The sequence below is a fragment of the Cydia fagiglandana genome, chromosome 15, assembly GCF_963556715.1.
Source record: "Cydia fagiglandana chromosome 15, ilCydFagi1.1, whole genome shotgun sequence".
Lineage (NCBI taxonomy): Eukaryota > Metazoa > Arthropoda > Insecta > Lepidoptera > Tortricidae > Cydia > Cydia fagiglandana.
Genome location: NC_085946.1, coordinates 5,207,748 through 5,223,017, shown reverse-complemented (window position 1 = coordinate 5,223,017; position 15,270 = coordinate 5,207,748). Strand labels below are relative to the sequence as shown.

General features: G+C 40.0%; 1 protein-coding gene across 1 annotated transcript; it reads right to left on the bottom strand.

The window, feature by feature from the left end:
• Nucleotides 1–90: 90 nt before the first annotated feature.
• On the bottom strand, nt 91–7,809 carry LOC134671569 (procathepsin L-like). The gene is made up of 6 exons (XM_063529428.1): nt 7,726–7,809; nt 7,346–7,491; nt 6,182–6,332; nt 2,119–2,330; nt 1,350–1,554; nt 91–360 (listed from the first exon to the last, which is right to left on the bottom strand). Exons 1-6 carry the CDS (start codon nt 7,807–7,809, stop codon nt 169–171), a joined length of 990 nt encoding a protein of 329 aa, XP_063385498.1. The 3' UTR covers nt 91–168.
• Nucleotides 7,810–15,270: the final 7,461 nt, after the last annotated feature.

Genomic DNA, 15,270 nt, shown 5'->3' with positions numbered 1-15,270 from the left:
ATCGAAATCACATAGGTTATATGTATAGGTACCTATACCTATAAATAACTAAGTACGTAAGAACGTAAGTATTTACCTATAACAATAAGCTTGATTTTCCACATCAATCAATCAATCAATATCAATTTATTTCGAACAAATATCGCAAGCTCCGTTGGTCGTCATCGCTCAAACGTCTCCGTTTGACCTAATACCGTATAGCGGCAGCGGGTAGGTGACTCGCGAGGCGACACCGCAGTGGTTGCCGCGGTTTCGCGCTAGCTTCATGTAACCATCTATGCCCCAGTCTGTGCCCCACGAGTTCTTGATCAGCCAGTAGTCACCGCCTGGCTGCTCTGTGCCGTATCCCACCACCAGCATCTGGAACCATTAATTCACTTAGAATTTAATTCACTAACGTACTAGGTAAGTATCTATGTACTACTTAAATAGAGGCGGTCGCACCATAGGTAAGTTATGCTAACCACCGCTGCGCTTCGCTTTCTGCAAAAAACTACACATACCTAAAGCCTGACCACTAATATAGGTATGATCATTGCCAAGAGGGCGCTGCTATTCTCGTGACAGTTCAGTGTAGTATGAAAAAATTGGTTCCAGTGAAATTCCGCAACATGGCGCGTAGGTATAAGTTGGAAAAGCTCACAGAAACTTCTAGAATTTTACTTTTTGGAAAATTAACTGTACTAGTAGGTACTTATTAAAAATTCCCTTTGTCACGTCAGTAGTGTTCACAGGCTCTTGATGATTTGATCACTGAAAATCGTTACCTAATAAACTTGAAAGTGATTGTGTTCCAGAATAAAACATTGTAGGTACTTTACCGCGTGATCGAGTTCGAGATCGTACTCGGCGCAGCCCTTGTCGTAATACACGCCGCTTTGGTAATTCTCGAAACTGTGTAACTTGCTGTGGACGGCCACGGACGCTGGCCCGTATCGCGCGACCCACTTCTGAAGTTCTGTTTAATTATCTTCCAGAATAAAACATTGTACTTTACCGCGTGATCGAGTTCGAGATCGCACGCGGCGCAGCCCTTGTCGTAATACACGCCGCCTTGGTAATTCTCGAAACTGTATAACTTGCTGTGGACGGCCACGGACGCTGGCCCGTATTGCGCGACCCACTTCTGCAGTTCTGTTTCATTGTCTTCCAGAATAAAACATTGTACTTTACCGCGTGATTGAGTTCGAGATCGTACGCGGCGCAGCCCTTGTCGTAATACACGCCGCCTTGGTAATTCTCGAAACTGTGTAACTTGCTGTGGACGGCCACGGACGCTGGCCCGTATTGCGCGACCCACTTCTGCAGTTCTGTTTCATTGTCTTCCAGAATAAAACATTGTACTTTACCGCGTGGTCGAGTTCGAGATCGTACGCGGCGCAGCCCTTGTCGTAATACACGCCGCCTTGGTAATTCTCGAAACTGTGTAACTTGCTGTGGACGGCCACGGACGCTGGCCCGTATTGCGCGACCCACTTCTGCAGTTCTGTTTCATCGTCGCTCGGCACTTGCACGAAACCGTTGACGGTCACATTGGAGTAAGTGAATTGACGGCTGTGGAAGTAAATTTATTGACATAATCTTATAGAACTAGTTCTGACACCTATAGACATTTACACCTCTAAATATTATAGATTTTTTTGTTTCTGTATTTTTAAAAAATATTATTATTATATTTTTTTATGTCATTCGACATTAAGATACTACATCACTAAGTAATTGTAATACGTTAGTTTGAATTAGTAGTTGCAGTTAGTTGTATTTTATTTATAAAATTGTAACATCCAACGTTTAGACGCAAGCTAGAAGTTAGACCGAGAAAAGCCTGCAGCGATTTTAGAAGCCCATGCAGTGCAAGTGTTATTTACCAACACGTCATGATTTCATAGAAGTTTGACGTTTCAAATGACACTTGCACTGAGTGGGCTATCAAAATAGCTGCAGACTTTTCTCGGTCTTGGCCTTGGTCTCGGCTTTTTAAACGACATGGTTCCTTTGGCGCGTGCTGTAGACCGCTCTTAAAAGAAACAAAGGCTTTTGTTTAACGGATTAGCACCCGAACTCGAAAAAATCACCTGAGATAATTCATACTATAGCTGTTGTGGAGTTAAAACTTACCCGCTGCCGCACTGACCCTGAATACCGTCGTAAGGGTAGTATTCATCCGTGGCAATGCCGCCGTGGCTTGCGACGAACGCGAAGGCCCAGTCTACCTCGCCTTCATTACAATCGTTGTTCCCGTAGAAATATGAACAGTCTAATAATTGCTGCTCAGAGAGTGACTCTAAGCGGCCTGTTCTTAGGAAATATTGGGCCTCGAGAGCTCCAGTCTAAAAAGAAAATAAGGTGTATTCGGGTAATACCGAATGTCGGATAATTCCGAAAATCACCCTAAATTCCATCATAATAAAAGTCTCTTTTCGGAATTATCCGACAGTTTTCGACATTCGGAATTACCCGAGTAAAATTCACCTAAAATGTTATAGTATAGAGTCTGTGCGGAAAGAGAAGAGTCGTGGCCAAAGAATATAATACTCACTAGGAGAAGAACGATAACTCCATACAAAAAAATGTCCCCTTCAAAAGTTCGTTTATACTACTAGCGCTCGGTAGGATACCATTGTAATTAGAATTGACAACCCGTTTAGCCTAGCGCCCCTAGCGGGTATTGGCAGTAATCCAGTTCAGGAAGCTAATGGTCCTGGGTTCGAATCCCGGAGAGGGAATTTCTTTTTGTATTATTTTATTTTTTGTTGGGGTCAGGTTTTTAAGAGCCCATCAACGTGCACACTAGCGCCACTGCTGAATACATTAAACTAATTTTTATGTTACTGGATTCGTCAACCTACCCGTTCAAAACTAAAGCGGCCGTTTTTGTTTTGAGCTCATAGATTGACGAATCCAGCAACATAAAAACTAGTTTGATGTATTCAAAATGTACTTAAATACACAATACAGTCAGTAGCGGCCACTTTTTTAAATACCTGTAAAATTTAAATTTAACTTAAATAATCACGATTATTTATTTTAGCAGTGGTGCTAGTGTGTACGTTGTCGGGCTCTTAAATTAGCATATCACAAATAAATAAAGAAATACGTTATAAGATAATGATTAGGTACTATATTTAAAAATTCGTCAAATATAAAAGGTTACAAAAAGTTACGTATTATTAAGATATAAATATTTTCATTCCTATTAGGATTAGTGTATCTATGTCAGGAGCAATACATATGAATACATACATTGATATGGCAAATGGTTACAAGTTGTTATTACATCTATCCGGTTATCGGACATTTCTGCTCCACAGCTCCACGCAGCATTCTTGGTCACCGGAAAACTAGTCTGTATATGCAGCAGATACGTGCCCTTTGAGCTTTTTCCAAGAAATCATATGACGGGCCAGGATTATATTATTATCTCACGCTCAAGCCTTGATTCACTTTCTAAAACAAAATAGTCACAAATTAAACAATATAATCTAACTTCCTAATTACTAACGTCGCTAATTCCTAAGGTCTAAATTTACCAGCTTACTCGTAAAGAATGAGAGGTTTTACATCTATGATGAATTTAGATTATAATTTCGGACGCGATATAGCGTCCGCGGGACTTACGGGGATAGTAAGATTAAATTATTATATTTAAATTTGGTAATAGTACGCTCATTTTTATTTAAAGATTGATATATTTCTTACCTTGAAATTATCGCTGTTTCTGGTTTACTACAACGGTTTCCACACACACATTAGGGCTTTTCATAATCCGGATAAGAATTGTTGATGAAGTCGCCATTGCCGGATACATAATACAGCAAGGAAGGAAGAGCGACAACGGTTTAAATTTAACTAAGTCTGTGCAAAGACATGGAGCATTTAGATATGTTGCTCGTACATATGAATAGTTTTTATTTTTAAATTAATAGGTAAATAAATATATTTCAAGTTAATAAATCGTTTTATATGAAAATTAATATTTTTGGCATTAAATGACTTAAATGACAGCATTGACATTACAGACTTTTGTCTTGTCTATGTTCTTACCGGCCAGACTCAAATCAAGGCCTATCAAAGAGGCCTATTCACAAAGATTTTTTTAAAAAAAATATCAAGGAGGGTAGAGGCACGTCTACCCTTCATAGATTTTATGAACATAGACGAAGACAAACTGAAATAGACAATAATTTACATATTTCAAAAAATAAATAATAATTTACATATGACTTTGACTACTTCATAAAATACAAATCAAAATATATTTGATAAAATAATTGGATTTGTTCCTTGAAATCGTATAGACAAAGCCAGTTCTAGCAATGTTGCTGTAGTAAAATATTTTTATGGTAATTACTGGCAATACAGCTCCAGAAACGGAGCACACATGTACAATTATGAAGGGTCACGTCATTCCAAGGAAGTCAATAGGCCTTGGTCGTGGCAGAAACGGGAACTAACATTTTAAATTTTATATGGCAATCAAACCTTTGACACCTGTCTTGTAAAAAGTAAACAAACTTCTGTCATTGTATATTTTTATTAACAAAAACCGCAAGTTTTATGTATATAATATTTTCAAAACACGATAAAACCGTACATAAAACCACAAGGAAAATTATATTTAACATTGTTCGGTTTTGTCAGCGGGAAGAAAACGGCTAAAAGCCGACTATCGACTTAGTCGCGGAACGTGTTTCCGCTATTCGCGGGTATTGATGTTGTATTTAATATTAAATAATTACTTACCTATTTAATAAGCCCCCTAAGTAACTTGTCTCTTCTTGTTCCTCGCGTTATCCCGGCATTTCGCCACGGCTCATGAGAGCCTGGGGTCCGCTTGACAACTAATCCCGTGATTTGACGTAGGCACTAGTTTTTACGAAAGCGACTGCCATCTGACCTTCCAACCCAGAGGGTAAACTAGGCCTTATTGGGATTAGTCCGGTTTCCTCACGATGTTTTCCTTCACCGAAAAGCGACTGGTAAATATCAAATGATATTTCGTACATAAGTTCCGAAAAACTCATTGGTACGAGCCGGGGTTTGAACCCGCGACCTCCAGATTGCAAGTCGCACGCTCTCACCGCTAGGCCACCAGCGCTCCCCTAAGTAACTTGTCTCCGGTACATAATCGGTAAGTATATTCATTCAAAATATATTAATTTTCATAAATATGCAGGTCATTCATGATCTTTAAAATAACTGACAAATAGTCTTGATACATGCCATTTTATGCATATTTATATGTAATTTCTTTTTCAGGATCTACCCGGTTTTAATAACTGTTGGACTGCACAGATTAGGCAGTACGTAAATGAGACTCTATCTTGTTTGGTACTAAAATTACAGTTGTATTGGGCAGATTCTTAACTAGTTTTAGCAGTTTTGTCAATCGCACTGTCACTTTTTAGTATCTGAGACATAAAAACAAGTGTGTTTTAAAAAGAAAACTAGTGCCTTCGCTAAATCAGAGGATTGAGTTGACGAGCCGACACCACCACCAGGCTCCGTTTAGTAAGCCGTGGTAAAAAACCGGAACAAAAGGGATTCAAGTATCATGACCTTTAGTGTCGTACTATAATCACGTGACCAGTGTTGTCAGCATAGCAAAAACCATAAAATAGCACTGGCGCGCCCTCAAATCCCACGACTCTTCTCTTTCCGCACAGACTCTAATGTAAAATAGTAGTTTGTGTTACAAGGGATCAAAATGATATATTTCCGTCAAGGGCGTACATTCTACAATAGAATCCCGAACGTAGTGAGGGATTCTAAAGTAGAATCCTGAGCGTAATGAGGGATTCAAGTGTTAACGTCCAAGACGAAGTTGGTACAACTAGCGGTAAGAGCGTGCGACTTTCAATCCGGAGGTCGAGGGTTCAAACCCCGGCCCGTACCAATGAGTTTTTCGGAACTTATGTACGAAATACCTATCATTTGATATTTGCCAGTCGCTTTTCAGTGAAGGAAAACATCGCGAGGAAACCGGACTAATCCCAATAAGGCCTAGTTTCCCCTCTGGGTTGGAAGGTCAGATGGCAGTCGCTTTCGTAAAAACTATAGTGCGTCAAATCATGGGATTAGTTGTCAAGCGGACCCCAGGCTCTCATGAGCCGTGGCAAAATGCCGGGATAACGCGAGGAAGAAGAAGAAGAAGAAGAATGTAATATTAAATGTAACTTACAGCGCTGAAAGCCCAACCCCCGGAGGGGCAATCATACATATTTTGGTCCTTGACCTCCGTAACGGCTCCTTTCGCGGTCCAATTTAAATGTGAAGGTAATTTATCCAGGCTCAAGTCTTGAGAGCCACCCGTCGCTGGAGGAACCACAGTGCTGGATATAGAAAGAAAGGTACAATTTACAGGAGTTATACAGGGTATTTGGTACATCGTTTGCCAAATTAAAACGGTAAATAGGTTGAGTCATTTGCTATCTTCCCAGGCCTAGAAATTTAAAATTTTGCGCACATTTTTTTTTTCAGTTCTATGGCAGTTTTTCGTAAATTTCAAATTTTCAAATGTCTCAACCTATCTGCCGTTTTAATTTGACAAACGATGTACCAAACACCCTGTATACCTACATATATGAGCTACAATAAAAAGCTAATAATAGGGTAAGTATATGTAGAGTATAGGCATACGACGAAGTGTGGCAGTGCCATCCAAAGTAACCATTCCACACTGACGCTCTGACTGAGAATGGCACTCATTTCCTGTAGCTGAAGTAATTACTACATTTTTTCCACCTACTAACGTGTAATTTACAAAAATAAAGAATTTTGTATTTTGTATTTTTTGTACCTTTTTTGAGCTTTCGCACCAAGCGTCTGATATTTCTACTAATGTCTGTGTAATTCTACTGGTGGTTGTAATACTTGTAATTATTTTTTCACCACACCATCTCGGAAAGAATTTACTTTGCACTTCAAAAACGAATAGCAAAGTTGCATTTTATCCACATGTGAGGCAAAGTAATCAAATGCAAATTTTGAGTTGTTTTCTTATGTTTGCTGGTAGAATTGACTTTTAAATGATGATTTTGGATGATAAATATTTAATAACATTCATTTGGATTTGATTTGGTTTGATTTTGTTTGATATTTTACATTTTATATTTGCTTCGGGTTGGTGTGGTGAAAAATTTTGTGTTTCACTCGGGGCTAAATTTTGTTTAACCCTCGTACTTTGAAACCCTCGCAACGCTCAAGATTCCATTTTTCGAACCACTCGCTACGCTCGTGGTTCAATTTTGGAATCTTTCGCTTGCTCGGGTATCAATATTAGCACGAGCGGTTAAACAACAACTTTGCCCCCTTGTAAAACAAATAACTATTAATGAATACTGACCGTTTGTCCTCTTTCACGTGATTATCCTTTGGGAAACTTGGCTGAACGTGTGCATTGCTGTTCTGAACCACATTCTTGCTCGCGACGTATTTTAGATCCAAGATGTCAGTGGGGTCTTCCGCTGAATACTGCATTTTGTGCTCCATCTGGTACACAGTGTTCAACTATACATATTAACCTTTTAGTCCGTAGCGGCAACATAGCTACTCGTACCTACTTTGACATCGTACTTAAAACAAAAACGCATCTAAGTATACTATTAGTAATTATAAAAATTACGGTTTGAAATTGAACCACATCATTTAAATAATAGACAAGTAGTCACACCTATGAGGTGGATTTACTTGAGAGTGTAGAACAGAAATAGTAGGTAAATTTACCTTAAACACCTTCCACACCTCTCGGAACGCGACGCCGTAAGCGCTCGCCACCACGGCGATCAGCAGTAGAACCGCAAATTTCATGACTCTTTAAAATAATAAAACTTTCGTGAGACTCTGACATTACATACCTACTTGTATTAAAAAGGATCACTCCCGATTTTTAATATATGGTCTAGATTCTAGATGAAGACTTCCTTGGAGACTTTAATGGACGTGGCTCATCTGAAACAAGTCTTTTTCCCGAATCCCAAGAATATTTGGTGTTAATTTAATAGGTATATATATAGTCCTTAGCAGTTGCTTCGTAGAATATACCATTCTATATAAAATATTTTTTGAGTTTTCACTTAGAAAGTATTTTAATATTAGGTAAATATCTGGGAGACCGAGCTTTGCTCGGAAAACATATAAAACCTCAAAAATGCGTGTTTTCCCAGAGACGAGACCCAGCTAGATCGATTTATCGAAATCGCTAGAGCCGTTTCCGAGATTCCGAAATACCTATATATATAAATAAACAAAAATAGCTCGGTGTTAGATAGATCGAAAAAATATATGCACTAGGTAGGTACATCTGTAAAAGTATTTAAAGGAGACTCACCTTTGCTGGCCGAAACAGCACGAGTACTTAAAACGAACAGATTGGTCAAACCGTCGTCCTCGAATGTAATTGCTTAGTTTAGTTCCTATATTTATAGGAAATTATTATAGGAAAATGATGTATTTTCCCTAACATAAATATTTAGTGATACGAGTATATGCATCGAAGATAGGGCTGAGAAGCATTTTTTAAATAGGTAAGGTTTAATTTGAAAAACCTCTAATTGTTGTTAGGTAACAATCAACCTAAAAATACCTAGGTATGTATGTAGGTACCTACAGTCGACGTCAAAGATATGTTTACACTTTTGCACCTTACTCCTTTATAATAAGGCGAAGTACTATGTCGTGGATCAATCCCAATATTTTTAGGGTTCCGTACCCGAAGAGTAAAAACGGGACTCGCACTTGGCCGGTTTTATTTAAATTTTTTTTATTTAATTACATAATGAGTGATAACATATTTTTTTAGTAACTTAGTACTTACCTAACATATTTTATTAAGTATATCAACCTTTGCGACGAAATGTCGTGGGCAGAAGTCTAGCATAAACGATTAGTCTAAAACTGTTTAGATAGACACAGATCAGCTGAGATCACACAAATAAATGCCCTTACCGGGATTCGAACGCAGGACCATCGGCTTCACAGGCAGGGTTACCAATAGGCCAGACCAGTCGTCAAACTGCGAGTGTTGGCATATCGGTCACATTTATTATTAGTTATGCACACCGAGTCATTTCAAAGTGGTATCAGAACAATATAGGTAGGTATATCAAAATACCGTTATTTGTGACGTTATCTATGTGAAAAGGGTCCTTATTGTCGATGGCGCTTACGCTATTATTAACGATGCTCCGATATAAATACAATGCCGCGGGACGCTGTGCGGCGTAAGCGCCATCGACAATAAGGTCCCTTTTCAAAGATAATGCCCCATTTTATTTCGTTTTCCCCACGGTATTTTCATTTGCAGAAAAATATCAAACACCTACATTATTCTACCTACCTATATTTATAAGGTAGGTAGAATAATGTACTATACTACCTATAAGGGGGAGGCCTATGTTCAGCAGTGGACGTCTTATGGCTGAGATGATGATATTTATTCACTAGCTGTGCCCGCGGCTCCGCCCGCGTGGAATTCGGTTTGTGTCAGTAAGCTGCTAAATATATAAAAAATAGTAAATTACATCCCACCAAAAACATTCTGTAAAAAACTAGCCAAGTCTCGATGGAGCTGCTTGTTTATCTCTAAAAAGTAATGAAATCTAGACAAAGTCGTGCCAAGTCTAAGGTTCCTTACTGCGATTTCTTTATTATTATAGTTAATGTTGTGTGACTTGGCCGTTGAAGGGTACACAAGGGTACAAAACCAGGTGCTCCATGACACCATTGCACCAATCTGCCATTGCACCAAAAAGAAGTGTTTTTCAGGCTCGCCCATACATAAGTATTATTGAAATACGCAGCTTTATCAAGCCTACAATTGACTGGGTTATTGAATCAACGTTTTCCAAGTGGCAATTTTCCATCGTCAATGGGTAGCGGTTCTGGCGACAGATTGGTGCAATGGTGTCATGGAGCACCTGGTTTTGTACCCTTGTGTACCCTTCAACGGCCAAGTCACACAACATTAACTATAATAATAAAGAAATCGCAGTAAGGAACCTTAGACTTGGCACGACTTTGTCTAGATTTCATTACTTTTTAGAGATAAACAAGCAGCTCCATCGAGACTTGGCTAGTTTTTTACAGAATGTTTTTGGTGGGATTTCACTTCTTTTTGTAGAAACCTCCTGGCACTGATTAAAATAACCGACTTGGTTTCACATTACATCTCAAAACTTTTTTGTAGTAAAAGTGTTGCGAGACTTGCACCTTTTTACATGTAATGTTTTTGATGGGATCTCATCTCTTTTTGTAGGCAGTCCTTCTTTTCGGGTACTCATACCCATACTATGTATACACATATCATAACTAAACATATCTTCATTGATACTCACATCGTACATCGTAGTGTACCTTTACTTTACCTACTATTTGTAGGAACTGCAACAGTAACTTTGTAATATCATATATTTATATGGGATTACAAACTTACTTATGCAGTTCTTAGATCTTTAAAACGTGACTGATATTGCAATATTTTTAGGTTTTCCCTTTATGTGGCCATTAAACCCTAACTCTGTACCAAATTTCAGCTCTCTGAGTTTATGGGAAGTACTAGTTCTATTCTGATGATCATGAGTGAGTTTCATAAATGCGAAACTTTGCTTTCGCTTAACTTCGGAACTAAATGACCTACAGACTTGAAAGTTTGGATTTTAAGTATGTGATTATAGCTTACTGGATGACCAAAATTTCTGCGTTCTGGTCTTATCCAGAGGTTCTCAAATAGGGGCCTGAAAATGCGGCGAAATGGTTCCAGTAAAGGATGGTACGGCAGTGTTTGCTTCGCGCTCGACTTGGCGGGGGCACTGCCGTGCCCCCCGATTACGCTGTATTTTTTATTGAAAAAATTAAAACATTTATAATTTCCTGCATGATCATTTCTTAAAATAATTCTATCTTATTGTTTCATACTTTTTAGAGCGCGATTTGTACCCAACTTTTTTAGTATGAGAAAGTCGAAGTCGCCTAGCTTTGGACCGCGTGCAGTGCGCCACATACGTCGGGCAATTCCCGACTCTTTTAGTATGAGGGCGCCGAAGGAGCCCGGCTTTGGAACGCATTCAGCGCACCACGTGCGTTGGGCTACTCCTGACGCTTTGAGTATGAGGGAGGCGCCCGGCTTTGGAACGCGTACAGCGTATTACGTACGTCGGTCTACCCCCGACACTTTTAGTATGAGGGCGCCGAAGGCGCCCGGCTTTGGAACGCGCACAGAGTGCCACGTGCGTCGGACGTAGCCCGACGCTTTGAGTATGAGGGTGCCTTCGGCGCCCAACTTTGGCAAGCGTACAGCGTGTCACGTACGTCGGTCTACGCCCGACTCATTTGGTATGAGGGCGCCGAAGACGCCCAGCTTTGAAACGCGTACGTTACGCCCGACGCTCTGAGTATGAGGGCGCCGGAGGCGCCCGGCTGTGGAATGCGTACAGCGTGGTACGTACGTCGGTCTACGCCTGACTTTTAGTATGAGGGCGCCACGTGCGTTGGGCTACTCCCGACGCTTTGAGTATAAGGGCGCCGAAGGCGCCCGGCTTTGGAACACGCACAGTGTGTCACGTACGTCGGTCTACGCCCGACTCTTTGAGTATGAGGGCGCCGAAGGCGCCCGGCTTTGGTAACCGTACAGCGTGTCACGTACGTCTCTTTTAGTATGAGAAAGTCGAAGTCGCCTGGCTTTGGACCGAGTGCAGCGCGCCACGTTGTTGGGCTACGCCAGAATCTTTTAGTATAAGGGCGCCGAAGGCGCCCGGCTTTGGAACGCGTATAGCGCTACACGTACGTCGGGTTAAGTCCGAAGCAGTGCCGGATTAAGATATTTTGATGCATTTCTAGACCATGGTGCCCCCTCTCCCTAGGGTAATTAAGATTACATTATTTTTTTTGGTAAATTGAGTGAAGTTCATTGCCGCATTACAGCTGAGAATTTAAATCAGTCACATCATTTTATCTCGAAAATTGACAGTGCCGCAGCAGTAATGTTGCAACAGAGTACCTAATGCTGCTGCAGTCGCCACCCGAATGTCACCTTTATCATATCTTAAGTTGGAATGTAATTGAAAACGCGAGCGAAGCGAGCGCGAAAATTTTTCGATATAAAAACGCAATTTGTTAGACAGTTGTACATTTTTTACTTTTAGTATGGAAATCAGTCACATCATTTTATCACGAAAATTGACAGTGCTGCAGCAGTAACGTTGTAACAGAGTAATGCTGCTGCAGTCGCCACCCGAATGTCACCTTTATCTTATCTTAGAAAGTGATTGACACGCGAGCGAAGCGAGCGCGAAAATTTTTCGATATAAAAACGCAATATAATAGACAGTTGTATATTTTTACTTTTAGTATGGAAATCAGTCACATCATTTTATGACGAAAATTGACAGTAACGTTGCAACAGAGTAATGATGCTGCAGTCGCCACCCGAATGTCACCTTTATCATACCTTAGAAAGTTATTAAAAACGCGAGCGAAGCGAGCGCGAAAATTTTTCGATATAAAAAACGCAATTTTACTTTTAGCTCCAACTAGCAATGTACAAATTGCAGAACATTCCCAAAAAGCGGAAACGCTCTCGAGAATGTTCTCAGAACATTCCTGCAACATGGAAATTATTGTTTAAACAAGAGAATATACTTGAAATAAAGTTTAAATAGGAATAACTTAAAACTAAATGTTATTATGCATATATTATTGTCTATTACAGTTAGCTATTTTGTTGATGTGATAAGTTTACCAATAAATTGCTTAAATTCTCACTGTATTTCAGAGAACATTTCGACTTTCGACAATTTTTTCCAACAATTTTTTTTTTCATTGGAATCTAGAGGCCTCTATCTCCCGCCATGCCAAATCTTAGCGCGCTCGGACCAACTTGAAAAAATTAAAAAAAAAAGTCGGTCATTTGGTCGAGCACCCCCCACCTATCACGTACCGTTTAAAAGTTGCCATACAAAATAAAAGTGGCCAGTTTTCCCGCAATTGTAGTATTTTTCCAAAAAAAAATTTTTCATGGGTATCTAGGGGACCCCGAGATTCCGTGACCAAAATTTCAGCGCGCTAGGATAAAATTAAAAAAGTTAAAAAAAGTCGGCCATATTGAAAAAAAATGGCGGCATCAAAAACTGCCAGGGTCCCTCTCTGACATTTGGTCGAGCACCCCCCACCTAAGTCTGACCGTTTTGCCGGGCCGTCATACATTTTTCTGACCGGAAGTGGACGACCAAAAGTCGGAATTTTCTGGGGGTAAGGACTACACCTAAACTATCGTGAATATTCATGGTATAAACTACGATAAATAAATAAATTCTCGTTCTCGAGAACATTCTCAGAAGTTACCGAGAAATTCTCATGTGGAAAGTTTCGCAACTTTGGAAAGTTCTCGTGCGTGCATTGCTGGCTCCAACCAGGCGCGAATCCAGGATTTTATACAAAGAAGGGATGGGACAGTTTTCTATCAGCCTAGCTTCGCATAAGTAGGGCTCGATATTTAAGGGTTTCAGCGAGGTTGTTTTCATGCATAAAAGATGCAAGAAAGCAGAGCTTGGAATTGACCAACTGAATTGAATTGGCGAAGTGTGAGCAAGGCAGTAGGCCCAGCTGCGAAAGAGGAAAGCTTGGATTTGGATCCACGCCCAAGTGTATTTAAGGCAGAAGATCAACTTTGCCGTAAGGCAGAAGGCCTCGCATAAGACCTAACGCCGAACCGCAAAAGAGTGGGTTGAAATCGAATCTATGCATGTAATCACGACTCTTCTACTGCTACCGATTGTTTCCCAAAGAATTACGCGCCATTATTTTTGCAAATTAGCTTTTGGACAGCTAAAAAAATCGTGTGGTAAAAACGATGTGTCTGTCACTAATTTTAAAATTTGTTCTACTTTTTTAACCTGGCATTTTGGTGCCCCCCCTGAACGTGGTGCCCTAAGCACGTGCTTGTTTTGCTTATTGGTTAATCCGGCACTGGTCCGAAGGTTTGACTATGAGGGCGCCTTCGGCGCCCGGCTTTGGTAAGCGTACAGCGTGGCACGTACGTCGGGCTAAGGTTAAGGCATTCAGAAGTTAAGGTGTAATAAAGAAACTCAGATAAATAAATATATACCTACGTACAAACACGAACGCTGAAAACACAATACACTCTCTCTCTCTTTTTTTTGGGTAGTCGTGAAAAAGATGTCACTGTGCAATGAGGGGTAATTTACTGTCGTTTAATTTTGTTGTATACTAATAAATCGACATAATTATTCAATTAAATTTGTTGATGTCTCATCTAAACTTAGAGTTAATTTGGCAAAAACCTTCCTCGGTGGCTATTCATGTCACTACGTATTAAATTCAGCGCCATCTGTTAGTTTACCAGGGTACTCAATAGTGGTAGCACATATTTGGAATAAGTTTGCCCCTCCTTCCTAAGTAGCGCCATAAGATTCAAGGGCAAACTTAAATCAAGCGAGTGTTGTGGCTCGAGTGGCGTGGGTGGAAAATCTCCGGCCAGGTTATAGGCTATAAAAATTCAACCCTTAAAAGGGGGGGTCCCCTTTTAAGGGTTGAATTTTTATAGCCTATAACCTGGCCGGAGATTTTCTCGACAGATTAGTAAAGTTTGCATCAAAATCCGTTCAGCCGTTTTCACGTGATGCGCGTTCAAATAAACAGACAAACAGATAAACAGATAAACAGACAAACAGACAAAAATTCTAAAAACTGTTGGAACGTGTTCTGTTATCGATTCTAAGTATCCCCAGCCAACTTTTTTTCAAATATCTTCCAAGTACAGACTTTCGACCCTCTACAGCTTTATTATATGTATAGATAGATAGATTAGTGACACTGTCAGTGACTCATGAGACATGGAACAGTTAGATAATAATGCAAAACTTACTTGGTAGGGAACTTGACTGACGTCAGCAATGGAACCGCCCACAATCCTTTGACCTTCCAAAGTTAACTGTCCTTGTTCTTCAGCCAACAGTTAGATATTATATGTATAGATAGATATGTTCCAATACATATATGCAACATGCATTGGTTTGAGTTGGTGTTTAAATCAACAACATTTGGTTTGCACGGAAGCACTCTTTTCCTTTGTCGAGTCAAATTGGGCCTTGTGAGATGCCGTTACTAATTCTAATACATACTTATTTATTACTATATTATAAGGTCCTGGCTTGTGTGACTAGGTATACCTACGTAAACCTGTAAAACAAAGACTTTTTGCATGGAGCCTGGTCCAAAAACCAATAAAAATGAGAGGTCATTAGATAGGTATTT

Excerpts from the sequence above, each read along its gene's own strand:
- LOC134671569 (XM_063529428.1), bottom strand. The coding sequence starts at position 7,809 with ATGAAATTTGCGGTTCTACTGCTGATCGCCGTGGTGGCGAGCGCTTAC. Across the intron at positions 7,492-7,725 it reads AGGTGTGGAAGGTGTTTAAG|ATGGAGCACAAAATGCAGTA; the intron begins GTAAATTTACCT and ends ACTGTGTACCAG. Across the intron at positions 2,331-6,181 it reads GGGGTTGGGCTTTCAGCGCT|ACTGGAGCTCTCGAGGCCCA; the intron begins GTAAGTTACATT and ends TTTTCTTTTTAG.